General features: G+C 43.4%; 1 protein-coding gene across 5 annotated transcripts in view; it reads left to right on the forward strand.

The window, feature by feature from the left end:
- ZMYND8 (zinc finger MYND-type containing 8) overlaps positions 1-26064 on the forward strand; it is a 1749249-nt gene that overhangs the window by 1541515 nt on the left and 181670 nt on the right. For all 5 annotated transcript variants that reach the window (XM_069651296.1, XM_069651297.1, XM_069651293.1 and 2 more), the window contains exons 19-20: positions 10666-10905; positions 21553-21707. In XM_069651296.1, coding sequence (XP_069507397.1) covers positions 10666-10905; positions 21553-21707 — 395 coding nt within the window. The remainder of the gene's footprint in view (positions 1-10665; positions 10906-21552; positions 21708-26064) is intronic.

A 26064-nucleotide genomic window follows, 5' to 3' on the forward strand; every position in this document is an offset into this window, starting at 1 on the left:
CAAACTACTAAGTTAGATCATATAAGTGACTGGATGAGAGATAACTCGCTTAAATGCATTAAAAGCCTCTCCTTAGAAAACCTGGAGCAAAGAGTATCTTTCCTTGAATCTCATTGGTCACCTCATCAGGGCTTGAATGAACAATCTGGTGCATCCATCATGTAACGTCTCTTGAATCTAGAACCGTTAAACAAAGTCCCTCTGACTATCAATCCAGTGTTACCAGCATTTTCCAAAAACATTTGTCCGATTGAATGTGTGGAAGATGCTGTGGCCACAAAAAATGAGTCCTGGATCAGTGTTGACTCTCCTGTGAAGAGTGCTGATCATTCTGTTGCTAATTTCAATTCGCGTGGATGCTCCAAGCAAAATCCACAAAAAAATGGTCGCACATCTGTAAACAATAGAAAAACAAAATCTGTGTCAACTAAGGCTACACAAAGAAATAATAAAGATCTGGGTGGTACAAAAAAATAATCCCAAATGAATCTCCCTTCAGGTGCTGTGAAAACTTCAGCTTGCACCCCTGTTACTTCTATAGACATTTGCGATGAAATCACAAATAATGATTTGGCCGCTACGGCCAGTGAGCCTCCTTTAAATAAAGTTTTGTCATGCAATCTTCCACCTCCCCAAGTTGCTCCAAAGGAGGTTCCTAATTCCTCACTTAATGACCCTTTGAATGAGCTGGTACATTTGTTAACATTCAAGCCTGATAATGTGCGAACAAGTCAACCCTCTCCTGCTGTACAAACGACATTGACCGCACATTGTGGGGTAATCTCCACAGGTACTGTCAAGTTACCTCCTTCTGTCGTTTCTACACCAGGCGTTGATGATCGATTAAGCTCATTAAGAGCAGCGGTAGACTCTTATCTACTGAAAAGAATATCAGAGGTATTGCCTGAAGCTTCAAATACTATTGACCAGCCTTCTCATATACATAACTCCTATAAAAACACTGAAAATGAAGCTCCATTTCTTAAAACTAGAACAGACACCTGTACGAATCCCAAACCACCTCTTTGTAATAGTCGTCGCAATCAAGATCTTCCAAAACAAAACATCAGGAAGAATTCGGAATCTCGTAATGTTGGCACCAAACCTCATACAAATGACGCCAGTGCTGCGTTGTCAAAGAAATTCAATCTGTTCCACACTTTAATTTTGAAGTGCCGAGATGGGCCCTTTCCAAAGTACGATTTATGTCGTGCTAGTGTCATTAATATCTTTGGGGACATAGAGGGATTGGATGCTATATCTTCCACTGATTTGGATCAATTTGAGTTTCTTTGTGACAAGAATCTCTCTATTGTTAGACTATGGATAAAGTCTGGAATTGTTTGCAATACTTTATGGAACGCCAGAATGGACTTATTCAATCTTGGTTTTCTATTAGCACAAGATCCAGCACGTCAGCAATCTAAGAAGTTTGATGTCAATGAATCTATTGTAGGTACCTCTCCTGAACCCTTGTGTGCCTGCAATTTTTGTACTAAAGAATCATTTCCAGACTCCTTGTTTTCTGCTAATTCTCGCTCATAACCACGAACAAGTATTCCCCCTATTGAAATTTCACTTGCTAGCTGGAATATTCGAGGCTTTTCTCACTTGCAAAGGACACTAAATAATCAGTTGAATACATATGATATAGTAGCCTTACAAGAAACGTGGCTAGTAAATCCTCCGATATGAGCTTATACTTCTTCCAGCAGAACATGGTGGTAAAGGTAGACCTACTGCTGGCCTGATAGTTGCGGTGAAAGCGAGCAAAGGTTTTAAAATCTCTCCCTGGCAAGCACCAAACAAATTTATGCAATTGGTTAAGATCTCCTTTAATTCTCAAATATACGCACTTATTAACCTTTATCGAAATCCGGTGGGCATCATCGATGATAGCTTTTATGCTGCTCTCTTGCTTCTCTTTGAACTTGTTTCTGCTCAAGGCAATATTTCTGGAATTTTAGTAATGGGTGATTTGAACTTTTCTTGCTTTGAGTCGAATATAAGGAATAAGAATCGTGAGGGAGCAAGATGGATGTCTTTCATGGAAGATCTTGACTTAAAAATGGCAAATGGTGCGATCACAGGTGACATCCCTCCAATGAACACCTGGGAGGGAGGCATTTCAAAATCCACAATTGATTATATCTTCATGTCTAACAGCATCTTTATGAATACTAGCAAATTTGTTGTTGTAAAACAGACAGCTAGCGATCACCATTTCCTAGAGCTATTTTGGTCGGTTGAAATTGAAAATTGCTCAAAAACTGCACTTTGTTATAAAAAGACTGTATCAGTCAATAAGGGCAAAAATCGATTCAAGTGGTCTATTAATAAACTACGAGCTCTGAATGATGCCATTCTAAGCAGACAGAGGTTACACAAGGCTGATTCTTACATAGATGTTTTAAGCACCTTTGTGAATCTTTATCCCGTCCACAACAAGCCATTTAAGACACATGTTCATGGGTTTGATCTAGCTCTCTGTGAGAGAAAGAAAGCTTATAGAAGAGAGATTAGAAATCTTCGGAAATTACCCATAAATGTCCAGATTAAAGCCGTCAATATTGCTAGTTTGAGATATCGAAATTGGGTACGGTCAAGAAAAGCTGCATTATATCAATTAGATAGTGAAATTATTTTAGCAGCTTGTCGTAATAAAAATTCTGCCTTGGTCTGGGAGCTACTGAATAAATGTAACACAGCACCCCAAGTTCACTTGCAACTTAATGGAGTATCTGAATCTGTGTGGGTTACTCATTTTTCAACACTATACGACGATTCTAAGATGAGTTGTTACAATTATAACAGCAGCTCTGCGAAATGTTGGGACTTGCATTGTACACAATCCATCATTCAAGACTTTATTAAAACATCCTCCTCTTCAAGAGCGGCAGGCCTTGACGAGCTTACGAATTTGATGTGCAAACAAAATACAAAAGAGTGGGTGTTAATCTTGAACAATGCTTTTCACCACATTTTGCAAACTAAAAATATTCCAGAATCATGGCGTTCATCTATGATTATTCCGATCTATAAAAAAGGTGACCGTATGGATGCTAAAAGTTATCGTCCAATAGCGCTATTGGACGCTCCAGGAAAAATGTTCTCTAGGTTGGTGTTAAGAGACTTTAATGTCTGGTCATCTACAGCAAGTCAACGTGATCCAGCACAAACTGGTTTTGTGGCTGGTTTGGGCACTGGCGTCAATTTAATTGCTTTAAATGCCATAAGACAACAAGCACAGAATAAGAGACAACCCAGATATTTTTCGTTTGTGGATCTTCACTCAGCCTTTGATTCGGTATCAAGACCAAAACTTATAGATAAGTTAATCAAGGCGGAGTGTCCTTCCACTCTTATTGACATCATTTTTGCTCTCCATTCAAAAAGTAAGGTCTTCATAAAATTAGACGCAGAGGGCCTCTTATCATCCCCAGTTCTCACGCTCAGAGGGCTGAAACAGGGGTGTATTTTAGCATCAGCCTTGTTGAATATTTTTATTAATGATGTACGCTGGATTTTTAGCAAAATAATGGCTGATGCGCCTAAACTGAACGGTGTGAAAATTAGTGCTTTGTGGTACGCGGATGATCTTGTCTTAGTATCAAAAACACCTAGTGGCTTACGCAATCTTCTGTCAGCACTTTGTTGCTACTCTAAAGAAAATGAATTGGTAGTAAATACTGGTAAAACACAGATTGTCACGTTTGTCCCTAAAGGTCTACACAAGCACTTGCTAGAATGGCAAATTGAGGGGATCCCCATAATGATGGTTCCAAATTATGTTTATTTTTATTATGGTTGTCCTACATTAGATTCGCATCTGAACAAAATCAAACAGAAGCTAACTATGCGATCTGTCAAACACGATTGATTGTTTCCAAATATGGCAAATTTTCAATCAAAGCTGCCATTACATATTGGAACCAGAATGTTGTAGCAACTATCCTTTATGGTCTTGAAACGCAAATCATTTCCCTAGGCTTCCTCAATTTATTAGAAGCCAAGTTCTGGCGTGCCACTTTACATCTACCACAGTGTATCCCTGGTGTGTTGATGCGCTATGAACTGGGTTTAATTTCATTAACTGCCTTACACAATTGGCAATTATGCGCCTTATTTCGTAAATGCTTGCTATCTACACGTGATAACTCTACATTATCTTCCATTTCTAGTTATTTACTTAACTCATCAGAAGTATTTCCAAAATACTGGTCCAAAAATATTCTAACAATTATGGTGAATGCTGATATATCACTTGATCTTCTCGCGTTTCACCTGGAGCAAGCAAAGAAGAAAGTTTATATGATGGACTGGATCGACACTAGAGTTCAATGCTTAACTTACAAAGATTTTGACTATTTGGACCTAAACGCTATAGAGATACTGCTTCCTACTTACGTTTGGCTCCATCTGCTGCTATTAGAACTGCTATCCTACGGTTGCGGTTCAACATTTGGCCCACTCGTGAGGTTAAAACAGGAAGAAAGCAAATTCCCTCGGACCTCAATTGGTGTAGGTTTTGTAAAAATGCAGCGATTGTCGAAACTCTGCAACATATAATATTGGATTGTCCAGCCCTCACGAGCTTCAGAAGTTCTCATTTTGTTAATCATTTTGCGTATTTTGCACAAATTGACCCTAGAAATAGATGGGTCGCCTTGGCAGCAACTGAATGCATGAGCATAAGAATTGCCACCATTAACTTTTTAAAGGCTTTGAACATGGAATGAAAATTGTCACATCGTTTATCTTCACAATGATAAATTTTTTTGTAATCATTTTATCCTATCGTGAAAATATTTTGTCAATATGTGAATCTATATGAATGTCTTTGTCTATCGTGAATATGTATTACCTTTTCTCGTTTTTATGCTTATGAAATCTTTACTATGTATAAATTGAAAAAGTTGATGTAATTTCAGCTATATCCAATACAAAAAATAAAAAAAAGAAAACATATGACGTTGTTAAAGTCACCACCCAGAACCACTTATCAGGTTGATGTTTGCCCATGAGGGTAGTCAGTTCATCTAACAGTTCCTGCCCCAGTCCAGGTGGGGAGTAAATTGAGACAAACACACATTTCTCACCCCAGAGCGTTCCTAGGATTAGCACATAGCGACCGCGAGGGTCCTGTTCTAATTCCTGCAAGGCAAATGGGATGCGTTTGTGTATAAGAATGAGGGTGCCCTTGGATCCCATTGTGTATCCCGCATGAAAGGCGGTCCTGTAATTGGTTCCCTGGAAGAGAGTACAGTGTGATCCCGCTAGGGGCGTTTCTGTTAGCAGGGCCACGTCGTGGGAGTGTCTACTGTGTAGTTGCTTAACCAGGCACTGTTTGATCGTGGAGCCCATCCCGTTCACGTTCCAAGTGAGCATCTTGAGGGACTTGGGACGTTCAGTCAATGACGACTGAGACTGGTCAGGTGCCATCTAGCAGATCTGTTAGAGGGTTGGGCGGATGTCTTGCGGGGATAGAATCCCGGTGTATGGTGATGTAAATCATGCGAAGACTGGGGATTGAATTGCTGTCTGAGCATGCTGTGGTCCCAACTAACCCCTGAGACCTGCAAGGGTGCGTTGGTCCTGGGGCAACAAAAAACTCCTCCCAACTAGCCCCTCTCTGCCCTTCCCCATGCTCCACCCCAATACGAAGTACCTGTCGCCCAAACATTGCTGACACTCAAAAGAGGAAGGGTGTCAACATTAACAGTCCCTGATTGAGTTAAACTAGAAAGGTTGGGTGGGGGTTCCCCCATGTGCAGGGGGGGTAGTAAGCCTCCGCTTACCGCATTATAAGTATGTGGAACGCCTTATGTAGGTTACTGAGGACACGCTACGGCGTTGTCCATAGAATGGTTCGTTTTTGTGCTTGTTGGTAGGTTGTGAGCCTTCAGTGGGGATCAGGGCGGGGGTCCGTCCCCAACGTCCGCCGGATGGTCCGGTAGTGGTGGCTGGTCCGGCACTCAACGTTGGTCGGCTGGTGGTCTGGGGTTTCTGCCCCTGTTACCTCGAGGTGCTGACCAGTCCCCCTCTATGTGCTGCTCCGCCCAGCGCCATGCCTCCCCAGGATCGTCAAAGTGGACCGTTGTGCCTTTATGATAAATTTTCAGCTGAGCAGGAAAAAGCAGGCCGTATTTAACTCCTAATGTTTGCAGTTCTCTTTTGAGCTTTCCAAAGGATTGTCTCGCTTTCTGTACCTCCCTCGTATAGTCAGGGAAGAAGGCTATCCTGGATCCGTTTAAGGTGATTGTGCCCTTGGTTCGCGCCTGCTGTAAAAGTGCATCTCGATCTCGGTAGTTTAGCAACTTCGCTATCACAGTTCGTGGGGGAGCGCCGGGCAGCGGTTTACTTGTGGACATGCGGTGTGCTCTTTTTATAGAGAAAAATTCGGAGAAGGATTGCGGTTCGAACAGGCCTGTTGACCACTGCTCCAGGAAAAGTTCCATACATGGGCCTTCCGTTTTCTCAGGGATACAGAGTATGCAAACTTTGTTACGCCTGGACCTTCCTTCACTTTCCTTGACCCTAGCCTCCAGAGTCTTGAGCTTGGCTGAGACTCCTTGGAGTTGTTGCTGCACATTATGTAGCCCATCCTGTGTTAGAAATGCGCTGTTCTGCTTCTCCAGTGTGCGCTGATAGCTTCTGTAAGTCATGTCTGAGGAGGGATATATCCAGGCTTATTCCGTCTATCTTCTGCTCCATGGATGAGCGGGAATCCGCTATGGCGGCCATGACATCTCTTAGGGAGAGCGTGTATGCAGAGTCTGTGTCTCCAGAGTGCAGCGGTTGGAGTTCTGGGGGCTGTGGTGGGGGAACAATGTATTGATCGATCCTATTTTGCATGGTGGGTTTCTTCGTTTTTGCTTTTCCCATGCTTGCTGCCAGGCCCTGCGGGCGTGAACTTATAGCGAGATTCCTGTCTTGCTGATCGCAAGGCTTATTGCAAAGGTCGATCTCGACTTAGCAGCACTATGTCAAAACAGTGGGGTTACCCCAGCTCTGAGGAGGGGGGGTGCAGTGTGGTTCACTCCCTGTTGTCGGCCCCCTCGACGATGGCGGACCGCGGTGTCGAGCTGCAGTTTCTCCCCTGTCGCAATCTTTGGCAGCCTCACGGGATGTTGATGCTCTTTAGGTGGGCTGAGTACGTTGTTGTGCGACCTGTTCTCCCCAAGGAAGCCCAGCGTCTTCTCCATAGAGGTTAAGCTTTACTGAGGGCGGGGGATTACGAAGGTTCTGCCCCCAGCAGTCGGCCCTCGGTCAGTGGCAGTCCTCCCTGTCGTCGTTCTACTTGTTGCTGCGGTGCCAGGCCGGTGTCCCGCCACTCTTGGTCGCTGGAGGCGGTAGTTGTTGTACCGGGAGGTTGCTGTTCTCTCAGTGGGTTATAGGCCCTGCTGCGCCACTTCTCGCCCCTATGTGCCCCAGTGTGTTTCAGCACTGTTTAGGTTGTTCTGAGTGGGGGTTGGGGGGATTGTGAGGTGGATGCCCTCCTGGTTCCGCTCAGCGACTGTTCACACTGCCACCCCACTGTTTGCTGCTTTTATGCGTGGTTCGCCCCACGCAGCTCTTGGCAGCTGGGAACCCCGGTCGATACACCAGGAGTTCTGCGTTCATTCACGAGGACTATGGCCCCAGCATTCGTGGATTTGCTGGCTGGCCGCGTAGTAATTCCTCTGAGTAGGGTTCCGGGTGGCTCCTGAGCTCCTCACATGTTGCGGTGCGCTCTGGGGCATCAGGGTGCCTCCCGGACGGGCGAGCAGGGGGGGCTGGGCTTCGCGCAGGGGGGCTCTGGTATGAGCACTCACCGGCAGGACAGGATCTGCTGTTGCTGTGCCGGATCAGCACTGTCTCAGTTGGGCCCCTCCTTGCCTCTTCGGTCCCGGACGGGCGGCTCGGATTTCGGATCCCTCCGAGCCGGGGTCCCTCGGTTCTCCGTCCTTGCTCCTTCGTGCCCTCACGCCCTCAATCCTCAGGACGCCACCGCCCAGCCCCAGGCGTGATTGCGGATGGGCGTCCGCCGTCTCAGTCTATGCGCCTGGGGGGCCTCCACCTCAACCAGCGCTTCAGATCCTGGCTGCGGCAGTCTACAGGCTGATGGGTCGGCAGTCCGCAAACCCAGCAGGGCCGTCCCGATCTCCTCTCAGTGCGCCCATTAGACCGACTCCGGCGGCCATCTTGGTTGCTTACACGTCGGTGTCGGGGCCAATATTAATCAGCTTCCAGTTTCGCTGCCTCAGTGCGTTACGCGCTGGTGTTTGGCGTGGATGTGCCCCAAGGTGTCACACACCGGCAGGTGTGTTTTGGAGGTCGGCAGGTGCAGATATGTGGGCGTTACAATCAGGATGTCAGCCGCGGTAGCGGGAGCTCAAGAGGCTCGTGTCTATCGCATCTTGCAGTTGGGCACGCCACCCTTCCAGTGAAGTTTAGACAAAAACCTATCCCAGCAATAATAGTTTAAAACCAAGTTATCACCTCTTAGGGACAGTAAATATCAAAGTCAAATGGACTAGACTAGAAGAGTCTGCAGGGAGCCAGGACAGCCAAAGTCAATTGGAGCACAGCCTATGGAGCTGAGGCACTTCTAAGATTGCAAAGTCTTGCACAAAGTTAGAGAGTTTGTTGAAGAAAAATCACTGTAGGGTCACACGCTGTTAAACTTGTGAAGGGTAGAGCTGAAATCAACACTTGGCAAAGTAGCTACTGCAAGTCTCAACTGAGAAGAGCAAAGCTAAAGACACTGTACCCCAAGTCGGAACAGTACCTTTGGTTAGAAGAAAAGTGGTCCGGCTGGCTTTTGTCTGGTTGCAGTGATGCAGATCCTGGGTTCTTGGGCCTCAATCGTAGGGACAAGAGGGAGGACGTCTGGAGGACTTCTGCGGCAGCAAATCAGAGGTCGGCGGCAGCTACCGGCTCCTTTCAGGTCAGCAGTACTTTGCTGTTTCAGCGCTCAGTAGGCAGCACCAGCGCATATCTTGGATACCGGTTGGGCTTCCTTTACTCCTTAAATTCTGCTCTCTGGTGAGGGGACTCAAACTCTGGTCATCCTGCTTCTGGAGGGTCCTGGGGAGACTCCTGGAGTTTATGGCCGGCTTACAGACGTTGTACTCGACTATGGATTTCTCGACCCCTGGCAATCGGTTCCTGCAGCAGCAAAGACGTACAGCCAGTCGGGGAAGATGGTCCAGTAGAGTTTGTCTCAGGGTTAGTTGGTCCCACTAACCCAAGGGAAGAAGTCATCCCTTCCGGAGCTTCTCTTGTCGATCAGAAAAAGGAGTTTCAGCACAGCAGCAGGGCTTCACCGGGCTATTCAAAGGTCCAGGAAGATGGAGCAAGCTTCGTTCACGGTTTCTTCGTCGGGTTGTTCTTCCCAGTGGTCGACTCTGTCTTCAGTCCCTAGACCCTCGCCTTTTAAGCAGGTTTCTTCCATTCATGCACAGCCTAGCTATCACTCAAATAGTCCTAAAAGGAAAGCCAGCCAATCGGGACTGGGTGCATTCAGGCATTCCTAAAGACAAAGGACAGGGGAGTTTCGGGAACCTCCCTCACTTCCTGCCCTTCCAGACACACTGGAGCCAGAGGCCTGCTTCAGTACTGAAACCCACCAAAGGCAAGGATTCAGCCTGCAGGAGAAAAGCACAATGGTAGGAAAATTAAACCACTGCAACCAGCCATTTAAAGGAGTGGCGGTATCATAAGAAATGGTACATGAGTAGGTAGAAAAAGGGGCTACTAAGTAACCCCTGCAGCACTCCACATACGATGGTGTGTGCTGGACCTACAAAGAGAAAAGGTAAGTAAAGTCAATTTCACTTTACTATTCTTGGGAACAGTAGTTCACACAAGAAAGGGTATTTAAACCGTATCAGAAATCTAAAGGATCTCTCTGCGACGCTGCACTGAAGGTGCTGTGTGTCACCATACAAAAAGTAGACGCTTATGGAGTTCTTTGGGCTCCAAAAACAAAGGAAACGCGTAATCCAAATCAGGTCAAAATACATGAGAGAGTGAGAAAAAGAGCTCACTCTCTACAGGGTTCAAATTAAAAAGTCCTAAGTCGAGCAAAAGAGCTGTGGGTCTCTCAAGTTGAAGGGAATTAGCACAGAAATGAGAATTCTCCCTAAGACATGCACCCAGGCTTGTTATTTGAAAACGTCCATTCCTACCACAAATGTATAATCGGTACGAAAAAATGCGGACTAAGTTTTGTTTTTTGTGCGAAATATTTGTATTTGAAAATTATAACCCTATCCTTGAAACGTATTCCTGGTACTTTTGCTCTACTCATCACTAAATCAAGGATAAAACCTTCAAATTTCAAGCTGCTAACCAGCGATAAGGTCACTTGTCACCTCAATTCTCCCCATACACGCAAGACACTATATTTCATTCTCACCAACCAGTCAATTCTCATTCATCAATGGTTAGTGGCGAGGGAACATTTTGATGCCTGACTAAATGATTTTTAGATCTGAGCTTGTGGTGAAGAAAACAAGATGGTTGTATGTTATAGTGATGAAGCAAACTGTGAACACCAGTGAAATTCAGTTTTTAGAAGTTTACTCTTCATATTTGCAACAAAGATTAATGTGAAAAACCCATTCACTCTGCTGTACTGTACGCTTCAAGAATGACTTGTATGTTTATCTTGTTCCTCAGAATTAACTATGGCAGAGATGCGTCAAAGTCTGGAGCAGGAACGGGATCGCCTTATAGCTGAGGTAAAAAAGCAGACCGAAATGGAAAAGCAACAATCTGTGGATGAAACTAAGAAGAAACAATGGTGCGCAAATTGTAAAAAGGAGGCCATATTCTATTGCTGCTGGAATACAAGCTATTGCGATTACCCGTGCCAGCAAGCACACTGGCCTGAACACATGAAATCCTGCACCCAATCGGGTAAGTTCAAAGAATGAAAAGTGGAAGATGCAAAAGTATCTCATTTGTAGATTCTGGCATCTTTCAAATTCTGTGCATTAAGCACATTTTACTTGTAATCTGTTGTTAACTAGCCCTGATGTCAGCATACCTATGTAACTCCTGTAATATATGTCATGTCCTAAAAATCTGTATGTGTGTTTATTATCATTTATGAAATTAGGTTTCCCAACCCTGGAGTGGGTTGCTTGATGTTAACCCCAAGATGTTCATGATGACTCGTTTCTAATAGTCTGTTAAGCCAGTGTGCTTTGGTTCCAATCACAAACTGATTTCCTGAAGTAGCGGTATTGACTGAATCGCTGCTATCTTTCCCGTTCTGTGGTGCTATGCGTTCCTTGCAGAGACTTGAATCAGGCAATGTATATTAGTGTGGTGGTACCACACTCGCTCCACTGTTAAGTAGAGTGACATGAGCCATAGGAAATCCAGAAATTCTATTGCTAATAACTTTTGACTTGCATAAGGGATTTGGCTGATATTTTACAAACCAGTCGTTTGTCATGGGTCTTCCTAGACTGGAAATTAAGTGAACGATTTGTCAAAAAGTTATCCAGAAAACAAAACAAATCTGTTTTCAACGAACTGCCATTCATTTTACCATAGATAAAAAGTCGACATTTGATCAAGCGGAAGAGCAAAAACTGCTGGAGGGAATTGGACCAAATAAGAAACCATTTGGGCACGAAGCGTTGACTTAATTTCTGCGACAGGTTTGGGATCATTAAAATATTTTGACGGAGAGGTGGCGCCCCCGTCTCCCGAAAATATAGCTATATTTCCCATGGTGCTTTACAGCAGAGAAGCATTTCAGAAATGAAAAGGTGCCAGAGGGGGAAAGAGGACATCATGTGAAGTCAGGTGTTGTCTTGGGAGCCAGTTACAGTTCAGACATTTTTGCATTATCGGGGGAATACCAGTGGATTCTAGAGCGATTACTGCATTAATAACGCAAGATGTGCTTGAAAACAAAAATGCGTCCCATGAAGCAAAGCGAGAAAGGGAGTAATGGGAGCGTGCGCAGGGAGGTAAAACATTAACTGAGGTGCGTTAGGGTACCTCAGGAAAAGGTAGGAGGCACATGGGGAGCACTGTGAGGACTTTTTAATTTTCAAGCGTGTTAGGCAAGATTGTATGCAGTACCTTGTGGAAGACTGCACCAGCCTTGTCCTCTTGGCAATAGTTAACCCAATCTTGGTATAAGCATGTACTACACAAGTTGGTAGAGTGACTGTACAACCAGGCTTATCTTAAGAGTGGTCAGTGTGAGCTGTATGGTTGTAACACAGAGTTTCACAGTGACAAGTATCCAAATAAACTCTTACACTCAAGGTTTCTTGATTAAACAATTGTTTATTTATTTAACAGTCAGTTTGAATAAGCCTTCTTTAGAATGGAGCAATATATTTCACACAAAATATACTTAAACAATACACACTTGTAGTTTCAATAAATCAGTAGATACCCATTTGGGATGGCACACAGACACTTTCTACACCCTGAGGTTACTTAAATTACTAGGACACTGTGGACATTGATATATCACTGGCACATTTAGAGCAATACTGAGTTTGGTGTCAAAAGGAAAATAGTCAGGGAATAAAACGATGGTTATCCAATATTCTTAAGCAGGTAAGTACTTTTGAACCCCCAATGCAATGCAAATTAACACTTTCCCAGCTACACAAGTTATAGAATGTGTGACTTTTGTTATGGGATAGTTAAAGCACAAACTTAGAGGATAGAAGAGTCTTTCAGGGAGCAAGGCCAGCCAATATCAATTGAGCAAAGTCTAGGAGAGCTGAAGCACTTCTTGAAGGTAAGTGAAAAGTCTTGTACAATGTTTTAGAAGTCTTTGTAGAAAATGAAATCACTGTTGGGCCACAAGTTGGGAGGCTTGTGAGGGGCAAAGCTGCAACCAACTCTGCAAAAGCAACCAACGCAAGTCTCAACTGAGAGCTAGCAAGGCTACACAAGAGTTAAGTAACCCTTAGTTTTACAGTACCTTTGGTTAGAAGAAATTGGTTCCAGATGGCTTCTGTTCCTGTGTAGGTCTGCAGATCCTGTTGTTCCTGGGCCTCGGTTGTGGGGACAAGAGGGAGGACATCTGGGGACCCCTGCACTACGAATTGAAGGTCGGCAGCAGCAATGGGCAAACTTCAGATCAGCTGCACTTCGTTGATTCAGCTTCTCGCAACTCTCGCAAATAGCACCACTGCTGTTCTCAGATACCACTATGGACTTTCCTCGCATCTGGGGTCCATCACTCTTGAGGTGGCTCAGGCTTGGTCAGGTTCTGCAGCAGCAGTGGAAGTACAGCCAGCTCCAAGAGGATTTCCAGATGAGCTTGTCTTGGGGTCGATTGGTTCCACCAACCCAAGGGAGAAGTCGTCCTTTGCAGGTCTTCACTAGTCGAGGTAAATTCAGAGCTTCAGCACTGCAGCAGGGCTTTACTGGGCAAACCAACAGTCCAGGAGTTGCACAAGGCGTCTCTTCCAAGTTCTTCTTCGGATTCCTTCGTCCAATGGTTGACTCTGCCTTCCAAGCAAAAAGCCCTGCCTTTTATGCAGGTTTCTCTTATTCATTTGTAGCCTAGCGGTCAATCACAGAGCAGGGTGACTGTCGTCCAACAAATTACCCTTGGGTGCATTCCTGTAACCAAGGAGACTAAGCACGAGACGGCCCTTTCCAACAAGAAATGGCGAAAATAGAAGACGGGAGCCATTTTGACAAAATGGGCACCCATGGGTGCTTTACTGCCGCTGCAATTGCAGCCTGTGGCAGAAACACGCAATGGTAGGAAAAAGTAATAATAACCCTACAGCACACATTGACCCCTCTTGAGATAAGCCTAGCTTCTCAGTCACTCTGCCAACTTGTGTAGTACATGCTTATACTAAAAGTTGGATTAACTATTACCAAGAGGTCAAGGCTGGTGCAGTCTCCCACAGGGTATTGCATACAGTTTTGCCTAACAGCCGCTCTGCCCAGCAGGTCTGACCATGCTGGGCGCAGCAGTCACGGTAAGCAAACACGTCACGGAAGCACCGGCACAGTTAGCAACGTTGTCCCGGTGCTTCCATGTCCCCACTTCCTATGGGAATGGGGATTAACAAACTTACCAGTGCCTGACTTCACAGCCACTGGACTTGTAATAGCCCGGTGTCACCAGGAAGTTAGGTGCCAGTACAGTTTTACAGGTCCGGCGGCAACCCGCCGGTAGCACCGGCAGGGTTACCGGCGGACCCGTAATGAGGCCCATTGAGTTATTATTTAAGCGACACGCATCCTGAGACGAGCGTCTTTCAATCGCATAATACTGCATGCGTTTGGCAGTGGATGGCCACTGCCGTCGTTCCAGAACTTTGCTACGAATCGAAGACTATGTCCCACGAAAGGAGACCACACCGCACCCCATGGAGGATTACTGAACGCTACGAATTGTTAGGTAATTAGAACTTAAGTATTTGTTTGCCATGATATTTTTTGATCCAAATACCTGCGGACTCCTGACCTCTTAAGCCCTGTAACAGTGAATGCAATGAGTTCTGCTGACACAGTCTCCACCTACTGAGCAAGACAGAAAGGTTAACATAACCAACTCTGGGGCTAAAGGATTGTGTAGACCCCCAAATACAGCAGATTAACAATCTGTAATGGGTACGATCATTACTGATAGAACCTAAGCTGATACATTCTTACCACATGATAATAACCTTGTTATTATCTCCCACATTGCTACAGCTCTTCAAGCAAGAGGAACTGCTCGCCTGAATCCCTCCTGCACTCTGGATTTCTGGATTACGATCATGCCAGGTCGAGGAGACGATGGGTGCTTAGAGATTTTCTCTGAGCTTTTATCCTTTCTTTGACCTGGTGTATGTACTTCATGGTTCCTGAAGACAAGGTCGGTATATATCCATGACAAATTGAAAGACTTGTTTAACTTCCTGAACCATGGAGACCATGTTAAAAAAACTGGTAGACTCCATTCATAAAATGCAAACAGAGTTAAATACCTCCCAACAATAAAACGCTGTTTTGTTTCAATCCCTCACCGTGTTACAAAACAAAGTGAATACAATTGTGTGCAAGATTCGCGCCACCAGCAGTCCTTGGGGAGCTACGGCAAGCGGATCAAACGCACAGACCAGTTGACCAAAAACCCTGTCTTTGTCCCGTCCACTATTGAATCAGGCTATACTTCCCTTACCGGGTACTGGTTCAAACATCCCTACCCGCCCTATGACTACTAAATATGGGGGTGACCCTAAAGAATTCAAGACTTTGGCTACTCAGTGTAAAATCCACTTTCTCAATCGACCTGGCTTCTATGTCTCAGACCAAGCCCAGGTTTCCTTTATCCTTCTCAACCTTGGTAAAACACCCTGTCATGGATCACTCCTTATTTAGACACGGATGACCCTATATTGATTCATTATGATGAGTTCTTTGAGATTTTCCAGTCGATGTTCAGCAGCCAACATGCTACCCAATCACTCAAACAAATGTATGTATTTGCATCAAGGGAACAGAGACCTGCTCTGCTATATCGCTCTCTTTCTAAATCTAGCCTCCCAGACTACCTGGACTGAGGACAATCCAGTTAACTATCTTCCAATAATGATTAGGAGAGGATCTTAAAGACGTCCTCACCCAGGCTGTATTTTCTAGTAATTAAAAAAAGAAATATTTTCTGAATTCGAAAGTGTGTGACTTGGAATTATATTGTGGTCGGCTCAGTCTGTTACTATTGGTCTTGATCATTGTTTGTATGGAAATGTCATAATAACCTGGATGATCAAGACCTTACCAGGTACCCTTGTGAAGTGTGTATTGCTTCCCCAATGAGCCAGGGTCCTGATTCAATGGGCAAAGGTCTACAGAACTCATAGAGCTACAGACTTCTGTATGTGTTTCCTCAAGTTCCCCTGATAATGAAGGCAATGGCAAAGTGTTGTATATCCTATCATTGGTCTCTATTAATAGCACCAAAATTGCTAATGAGGATTTGGTAGTCCAATCTTCTGAGATTGAAGCAAGAGGGCCCTCTTCAGCTTCTGGTATCACTGAATCTTCTAACCCTGCAGGAGGGAAGATTGCTCCATCCCACCCCTTATCGATGACCTTGTCAGACTGGTTCATGAAAATCTGACAATCATTCAAGCAGCTAGGAAAGCTTCTACGCGCCTTAAATACTAAAGCAAATTGACTCATTTCTGTTACTAGATGCTAGGATGTGCTTTTTACCCTCGATCTTGTCACTATATTATGTCCTTTCTTTAATTTCTAGCTTAGCAGAGTCAGAGGTCAAGGTGGATTCTTCTACAAATTATTTATCGGTCATTGGTGCTTACTTAAGCTCTCGCCACATTTCTTTCTACACTTCCAATTCAATAATCAAAAGGCATTTTGATGGCCTACTGCATTTATATCCCCCGTATCTAAACCACACTCTTCTTGGGATCTGAATGTCGATTTAGCTGTCTTTGCTGGTATACCTTTCATACCCATGGCAGATATGAAGTTAGTGACGTGGGATACTACATTCTTAGTGGCTATTAATCGGTCAGAAGAGTCTGCGAGATTCAACCGTTGTATGCTTCAGAACCCTATGAACCCGACAGTATTTCACAAAGACAATGTCGTCCTAAGGAAATATATGACTTTTCTTCCCACAATTGGTTCGCAATTTCATATCAATCAAGAGGTTGTCCTTCCTATTTTTTTCCCGTCTCCTCAGTCAGAAGCAGAAAGAACACTTCACTGTTTGGATGTTAGGTCACCACATTTTTATCTTGATCGCTGTAAATCTTTCAGAAAATCGGATAGTCTATTCATAACTTTTTGGTGGCCACAACCCAGGTGCCCAGGCTTCTAAAGGGACAATAGCCAGATGGATTGTAACACGTATTATGGAAGGTTACATACTTCAGAACAAGCAGACGCCTAAGGGTCTGCATGCACATGCGGTTGGAGCCAAGTTTACAGCTGTGCCTTACCAAAGGAAAGTCTTGTGGGATGTTATCCGTAGAGCACTACACGTGCCTCTCCTTCAGCCTTTTCTAAGCACTACTGGAGTGAGAAAATGTTATTCACCATAGTGACTTTTGTACCCCTGTACCTATTCCCTTTTCCTCCATACGCCTACCCGCTATCCCCCTTAATAAGATGAGTTAGTTTACCATGCCAGTCAATCATTTCAAAAGACTGACTGGTCTTGGCTGTGGGTGGGGTCAGCAGGAGAGAGCCATGCCCATGCTGCTATGTCTCAGCACGTAATCATAAAATGTAAAAGGGAAATATCCTTTTTTGGCTGTACAAAATGGCTTTGGTCCCATCCTTGTGGACGGACTTCCAGCATTATGGAGGGAAGGGGACTATGGACTAGGAGTACAGAAGTCACTATGGTAAGTAACATTTTCTATTTATAAGGTTTTGTGTGGGGATTAATATATCTTTAACATATTAGTTCTCAAAGTGTTGATTACTTACCTGGTTCTTATTTCTTTATTCACATCCTTTACTTTACTTGGGGTAGCCTGAAAACCGATTGTTACTGTATTTAAAAAGTGTAGTGTAACTCTCCGCCCTCTGTAACTAATCCAGAAGAGGACTGCGAGACTTGTCCTTGGCCTCAAGCCCTGGGATCGTATCTCTCCAGCTCTGAAATCTCTCCATTGGCTCCCAGTGAATGCACGGATTAAATTCAAAACCCTCTGCGTTGTCCACAAGGCTTTCTGGGGCCTGGGTCCAAAATACCTTCAGCTATCCCTCTGAAAATACCTCCCCTCTCGAGCTCTTCGCTCCTCTACCTCGAACTCCCTCAGGGTCAGTCGTTTTTCAAAGAAACGAGCTGGGGGTAGATATGTCTTCGGCTGGGGCCTCCCTCTGGAACAGCCTCCCTGCCACTCTAAAACTTGAGGAGAACCATCTCGGCTTCCGGAGGTACCTCAAGACCTTCCTCTTTTCTTCTGCCTTCGCTCCCCCTTTCCCTTGCTGATCTGTTCTCTCTTGGCACTGTATACCTGGCCACCCTCTGTCCTCCGGGCCCAGGTACCTGCTCACCCTGCCACCCTCCCGCACTGCCTCCGGGCCACCCCATGCACTGAGGTCTGTATCTGTACCCATACAGCCCCCCCTTTTTCTTCCTGCACTTATCAGACCTACCCTCTCTACTGCCTTAAACCTAGCACTTGCAAATTTCTGGTTGCACTACCACTGTTTGTTGCCTTTATTATTTATTTATTGTTAATTATGTTTCTCCTCTGCTTCGCACTTTCCACTTCTCCCCCTTCCATGCACTTTTCCCCTCTCCCTCTCCCATGCACTGTGCGTTCTCAATGTCTCTGGGCCTAGTAAGATCGCTGTTTGTTCTCCCCTGTTCCCCTCCCTTGCCTTGTCGCGCTCTGAAACACTTGTGTACGAGCGCAATAGCAATAAAATATCAATAACTTGTATTATTAAGAAGGCTCTGTGTGTGCTTAACTGAACCCTTCACCCCTCTCAAGCCCTCCTAAGTCTAAGCCTTGCTGTTCAGACCCATTGACCAGATGGTTTGGCTAGAAATTAGTGTTTGTCACTGTTCATCAGAATAGGTGGCCTCTCAGAATCTGTCCACATGGCTGATTCTGACATTTTACTATAAAAGGAAGTGATTTTATTTTATTATTATAATATGAAGTCACCACAATAAGATGCGCATATATTTGTAACTGGTTTACAGAAACAAGAATGAGCCTGCCTGTGTCATTTTCATTAAAATACATGTCACTCCATACATGAAATGATTACATTTCTAAATATTTCTTATCCTAATTAATAGCAGCACACTTAATTATTTGACATAATTGTCGCTTATCAGCCAGTATGTTAAATCCCCAGTTAACCACAATTCAATTCACTTTTTATTCAATGACAATTTAAAAATATATTATTTTCTCCAATATTCATAGCAAGTATGATATACGATTCCCGTTTTTCCCCCTCTAGTAATGCAATCCTATGTAGATATGGTACTGTAGGGTTCTAACATATGCATGGAAATAAAATACAAACTGTGGTAGCTTACATTGGGGTCTACAGGCAATGGTTTAGGGACACTGCACTGTCGATGTATAATGCCTAGTGTTGTTCACACATTCAACACAGGAATATTATTTTTTTATTTTCTAATAGAGAAATTGATGCTCCCCCTCTTTACTTTGCAGATGAAGTCCCACTGGTGCAGCCACACACCCTCACACCATACAATGTTATGAGTTTGGAGTTAAATGTTATTCCCTTTGGCATAATTTTCTATGGAACAGAAGTGGCACAGCTGTGCTCCCTTTCATCCCCAATTTGTCTTTTTAAATACCTATGGTTTTCACGGGTCACACATTGTCAATCAATCCTGGAGATGTAGGAATGTGCAACCTTCCAAAAATCTGGTGTCGGGTTAAACCTGTGAAACACTGCAGGGTTTCAATTGGTTGGCTTTGTATTTACAAATAGCTATGCTTTATCTGCTATATTTTCCCATCTAAACTATCGGGCTGGTTTTGGAATACAGTGTGAAAACAAAGTGCAGTTATCTTTTTACATGCTCAAACAATCATTTCAGAACGATTAGCCTTTGTGTAAGCCACCTCCCGGTCCACCCTCACCTGAGACTTGGCAGAGAAAAGGTTCTAGATGGCCTCTAACTAATTACATTGGGGACTTTTCATTCCCACTTTTGAATAATTCCTTAAGGCACAGAACCAGCAGATACACTCTGGTGTTCCTAGGGAAATCCCAGTAAACTGGCCCCCTTCTGGTCTATTTCTCCCTCTCGGAAAGCAGGTCTACCTTAGCTACACTTTTCCTCATGGATAAGGCCCAATAACCTCCAGATAATATCTGTGCTTAGCTCCCATCCATTTGGAACAGGTGCAGTCTTGGATTTCAGTGCACTCTCATGCCCTGTCTGTTTCTACTTCTATAATTGGAATTACTACCAAACTGTCGTCATGACCTCACACTTTTTGATTGGTCAAGTCTTTCCATTAGCTTGATTAATAGGCAGACATTCCCAGATCTTACACTCCTTAATTTTCATAGGTCGATCCTATTTCAAAACCTGTGACTAGAAGCAGAATGCATATTCTGTAATTTTAGCCCGAAAGTCATGTTTTTCTCCCTACCTCATCATATCAACATGTCATATCAATGAAATGCAGAATTACTGATTCACATTCTCCTCTCTAAAGCAAATATATGCAGAATAAATGTGCACAATGATATAGGACGTATTTATTGATATTTAATGAACCTATAAATATTGTGTTTGTACTCATTTGATCGATGGGAATCCCACGGTCACAAAACATCTTTTCTTTTTAATGTATTCCATATGGTTGGGGAGTTATGTTGAAATAAGTTTTGAAAATGCATTTCTGGTGCTAATCCTAGCAGAGTTTCATTTCCTTGAATTCTGAAACCTCGTACTAGCAATATGAGTTATGTAAACTGCTCTCGGAGACCTCTTTGTCTGGGCTTATATTACTGGGCATTTGGTGGGCTTTATTACTTGGTTAATGGCAAAAGGTTAAACCTTAGGTGCACTATGTCCTTTTGAAGTCCTGAGAAAGCAGAGCCCCCATGTCATGTGGTTAGTCCAGATTTTATGTCTGTAGAGAACAGTGGATTTAACCTTGCTGAAATTTAAATGTATTTTTCCCTAAAAATATTTCTCTTGTTATGGGTCTAGTGAGTATGAGGCATCTCATTAACCAGGGACCTAGAACAGATTTCTTTACAGCGAGTGTAAGGAGTTTCTCTATGTAAGATAAATAAGCCTGGTTTTCTTTAGATGACCACACCAGTTTCCTGGAATTTCAACCCAACCCCTATTATCACTAAGCAGTGTTGAACAGAAATGTGTTTGTCCCAGGTTCACTGGAGCGCTAGGAAAACCATCATTGATTTTGAATGCTGTTGGAAAAAGAAACCCAGCATTCTGTTAATAAAATTACAAATTAATGCATTAAGCATTGTTTACAAGATTAATTATGTTTTCCTGGTAATGTACAAACTGGGGCTGGGTTTTCTTTTAGGTTTGTATGTAAATATTTTCCAAATGACACATAAGCTGGTGCCAGGCCCTTAGCTTTCAGCACCTTGGCCCAGCGCAAAGCACCGTTTTAAGTGACTGCATAGAGTTTTATTTTAGAAAAAATAGACTTTCAATATTTCTTGCTGTGAATTTTTATTTTTTTTTAAAACTAGTCTTTTGGCCCTGATTACATTTTCACAGTCTTTGGCAAATCCATGTCATTTTTTGGCTGTTATCCCCTAGGTGAGCAGGTGACGACCTGCATTCGATAGGTGCAACCTTTTTGTGATAATTCAAGAAATGCACAACAGGTGATTTAAGTGAGGCATTATTCCCCGGCCTCTCACTTTAGATTCAGGCAGCCTTCATGTTCTTCTTTATTGTGCGTGGGTTTACACAAATAAGAAAAACACATAATATGCTGAATATTTCTGTTTTTGAAAAATCTAAAATTGCATTTGCAAATGTATTATGTTAAAAGTACCTGCTTCTTACCTTGACCTTAACACTTGAAACCTCTATTAATTCAGCCACTGCGACACAGCAGGAGCCAGATGCAGAGCCTGGCACAGATGCATCCAATAAACCTGCACAACCGAGTGCTGCACAGCTATCACCTTCAGAAACAGCAATTGCTTCAAAAGATAAGGAAAATACAGCAGAAAAAAGCAAAGAGGGTGTTACAGTAAGTATTACTTTAAATGAAACAGTCAACATATCAGAAAATGTTTACTAACTATGCGTTGTTTACGAAAAATGTTTGTTGTAACAATGTAATCTTTCAAGAATATTTTTCATTTTCTGACTCTGCGTTCTGAAAAAAATGTACAGAAGTCATGAAACATCTTATATCTCATGTGAGCGTTAGCAGTTAGCCAGCTCTAATGCTCCTTCTGTTTGCAGACATCAAAGATTTACCCTTGTCAGACACTCAAGTACCCTAACTCATCGGGACAGCCCCCCACTGGGAGTGGTTCCTTTCAGGCACTGTGAAAGACAAAGGGCTGCAGACTTTTAAACTCCTCCCTCACTTCCTGCCTTCCCAGACACTCTGGAGCCTGGGCGTTGACTACAAACGATTCCCGCCGAAGACAAACCTTCCACTGAGGTCGTTCCCACCTAGAATGTCAGGAGAAAACCTCTAAAACAGCAAGCATGCAAGAAATGGCAAAAAGGAGGAGCCCGCCATTTTAGCCAAATGGGTGCCCTTCTGTGTATTACCAAGGCTGAATTAACAGCCTGCGAGTAATGGAGATTCAAAAGTCATAAATGTAGTTACGCTGCCACCAGCCATTCATGTAAATTGTAACACAATGTTACCAGGTAAGGTGGGGTGCGCTTGCTCCTTATGTGAAATGTAAAGGGGGATGAACATCCCTCTTTACTACTTGGAAACAGTAGTTCACCCAAGTACATGAAAGAGAAATTAACAGGGGAGCCTAAAGGTGCAACCCAGCCTAAACCCAAAAGTTATAGGGAACTATAACTCCAACCATACACTATGGAGAGACATAAAAAGGTCACCCATAAAAAGAATAAAATACTAGGTGAGAGGGGAAAAATATTCCCACTCACCTAGGGACAAGGTAAAATAATTACCAAGTCCAAGCAAAAAAGTTCTGGGGTTGATACAGGTCAGGAAGAGAGATTTACCACATTAATTAAAGCACTGTGAAAGAGGGGTACTATATGGAGCAGCTTGGAAAGCCTTGCAACCTTCCACCAAGCAACAGAAGACGGGCACCCGGACACTTTTTACAACAAAATGAAGTTCTGGCATTTCTTCAGAAGGGCGCACTTGAATCAGTACCTCAAACACAGGTATTTACTCTAAATATTCTACAACATTGGATGTTTCATGGATTCACATCTGCGGTAACATTGAAGCTGTATTTAACTATGAAGGATTGATTGTTGTCGTGGAAAAGGGGACACCTCAAATAATTGAGTTAATTGAGTCCTTAAATGGGGGGTTCATTTTACGACAAACAGAAAAGCGGCCAGGCAATATGACTAAAGGGGCCAACAAAAAGTGTTTAGCCAGGACGAAGTCTCGCCTAACCTCTTATTTGATTCGGACAGTAGTGGTTCTTCAGTGGAGTCGGAAAGAGAAGACTCAAGAAATTTCTCACCGTCACAGGAGCCTGGGCTTGCCTCTGCCAAGGTCATACCTGTTAACGACTGAGGATTTTGTTGTTAAATCTTTTGTGGGGCTATTTAATACGGTGAACACAAACTTAAAACTTAATTGTGCAAACAAATGTTTAAATTGCTTTTCGAGAAGGACTGATGGTGGGGGTGATCATAATACAGAGTCCAGGTGTGAACAGGTGAAAAATGCCATAACCAGTAATACGGGCTGCCAAACATTGTATGTCAAAAAATCCAATGTTGTTCCCTCCCTAATGGTGTATGATTCCCCTAATAGGGCAACTACGGAGGGAGAACGAAACACAAGGGAGGGGTTGTCGTTATTACAGATCTCTGTTAGTAAAGCCCCCATGATCCCCAGGGAAGAGGAGGGTTGCAAGGTTGCAACACTAGACAAAGCAACGGGCGCAGTGGCAGAAAAAAGTATGTGAAGACTATTTGTATTCTGTTTTTCAGAAGCCAAAACAAAATGAGGGTGCTTAAAATCGCAAGCAAAATCCAGCAAAAAAAAAGTAGTCTAAAATCCAGAAGGGAAAAAATATGAATACGAATTCGAGGGTCACGAAAGTTCCTCTGAGGGTTAAGCCCTGAGGAGCTGGAAACCAGTCAACAAATGGTTACAGAGTTTGCACCAAAAATTCACAAACCCCTAGTGCAAAAGAGGGGTTCCATAAGAAAAAAAATAAAAGCACAGGAAATGGGATGGCTAGGGCTAAGCCGCAGAGTGGTCCACAAGGCTTAAATGGTTATCCTGTTGATGAGGAGTGTAAAGAACTCATGTGGCAACAGTAAAGACAGACACAAGTGATCACAGTTCAAGAGTGTTTATTAAACTGTAAACGCATGGGGGAAAAACACCTAAGCTAAACCTAAATCTAAGATGGGAGCAAGCGTCGACCATCAAATGAAAAATAAGACGGTCATTGTGGCGTCGTCAAAGGCCTATACTAAGAAAAACCTATTGCTAATTCCTTACAGCTAATTGCAGAAAGGTTGTGGGATAGGGATTTCCATAAAGGAAAAAAGTGTTCACAAATAATAAATCAGTGTAAGGGCAGTTTTGCTCAAGTCCAAGTAAGGGCTTAGTAAAACCATTCAACTGAGGCAGTACAAGACTCCACTCTTAGTATAAGGCTGTACCACCTGAGTTCATGGTAGCGCAGAGAGAGCAGCCAGGCTTTTCTTAGGAGGGAGAGAGAGCTGTAGAATAAGTACAAGTGAAATTGTAATGCAAGTGGTCCAAAGAAACACTGAAACACTATGTATTGTAAAAAATAAAGGGTTTATTTAAATATAGGCAGGCCCAGATAAAACTAGGGGTAATTAAGTACTAACAAATTATACGAAATCGCAATTATTATAAAAACTCAACACTATACTTGAAGGTACACAGACCAAACTATAAACTTTATTTGGAACACCTAACAGTAGTTCAAAACCTTTTCATACACATTAAGTATAGGTCACACCTATTCTTGGGGAGCAAAACCCAGTGGTTACTTTCGCAATTACATTCAGTAGACCCTGCTAGTTGTACATTGACTCTCTGTACAAATCACATAATACAATATACTTTTTGTGAATAGTGAAACACTTAATGCCAGGCATAGTAAAAACCTATAACTACTTTTGTGATAACACACAGTTATACTAGTTTAGTAAAACCTATGGATGTAATATTCAATTACAGGTGCTTTTGAGATCAGTGAAACACCGATTGAGATAAGCAGTAACTCTGGTAACATATCTTTGGATGGTACACAGCTAGCTCAAGGTAAGTAAAACCCAATACTTTTTTTTTTATCTCACAAGGAGTCCAGGTTAGATCTTTCCCTGCTATACAACTGACTGATGTAAGACTTATAAGGGACAGTTAGAACAACAGACTCTGGGTTAGATAGCACAGGGAAAGTAAACCCTAATGTTGCACTCTACTGAATGACTCAGTTATTCTAGGTAGGCAACAACCTAATACAGTCTTATTCTGGACAGGCTAACAGGAAGTCAGGGGAAGCAAGACCCAGTTGGAGGACACTCATACAATTACCCTTCAGGAATAATCTGGTGAAACCAACACATTAGTTTTGGGAAGAGGCACAACCTAATCACAGGAGAGTAATATACCTTCACATCTACTTTCTGTTTAGAATGGCAAAACAGTTTCTAAGGAAAGAAAAGATGTTAACCATACTTTTAAGAATAGTGCATCACACATCCAAGGTAAGTAAACACTTTTGTAACTGTTGACTCTGAGTAACAGTAACCAACCAACTCTTTACAAGTAAGTAACTTTTAAACACTTATTTTCTTTTCTAGGCAAAAGTCCCAATCTCTTAAATGTCTTTCCCTTATTCTTGTAGCTTGAGTGTTATCAGAGGCAGAAGGGGGGTAACTAGGATCTAGTGACTAACAGGCAGTGTCAGGATAGGTTCTTAAGTAGCAAACGTCAGAGTTCCTTAGAAAGGCTGGGCCAACAGGTGAGTACTTTACTTTAGAGTTAGAAAAGGGTCCAGGGGCTTCGCAGAAGACACCCTGGCAGGATTCTAGCAGTGGGACTGGGTGCACTGGATCTGGGTGCACTGGATGAGAGGCCTCCCCATCACAGAAAACACCCCACAGCTACACAGAAATCCTAACAGACTTAAGGTAAGTACATACCCAAGTCAACTCCGTGCCTCAGCATTGAAGGCGATTTTGCAAAAGGAGGACTTCAGGGTCTGCAGCCAAATACCCGGTCAGTGGTTCCTTGTCGTGGTGACTGAAAACAGGGCCTCAGAAGGAAATTTGCTGCAGGGATCAATGAAGAAGGCTCTAGGCTAGTTTTTCCTTACGGCTGAATTCAGTTCTGCGAATGTGGCGCCTTTTCAGGGAGCACAGGTGAAGACAGAAAA

This window comes from Ambystoma mexicanum, chromosome 3p, assembly GCF_040938575.1.
Source record: "Ambystoma mexicanum isolate Mex_15411 chromosome 3p, UKY_AmexF1_1, whole genome shotgun sequence".
NCBI classification, from domain to species: domain Eukaryota; kingdom Metazoa; phylum Chordata; class Amphibia; order Caudata; family Ambystomatidae; genus Ambystoma; species Ambystoma mexicanum.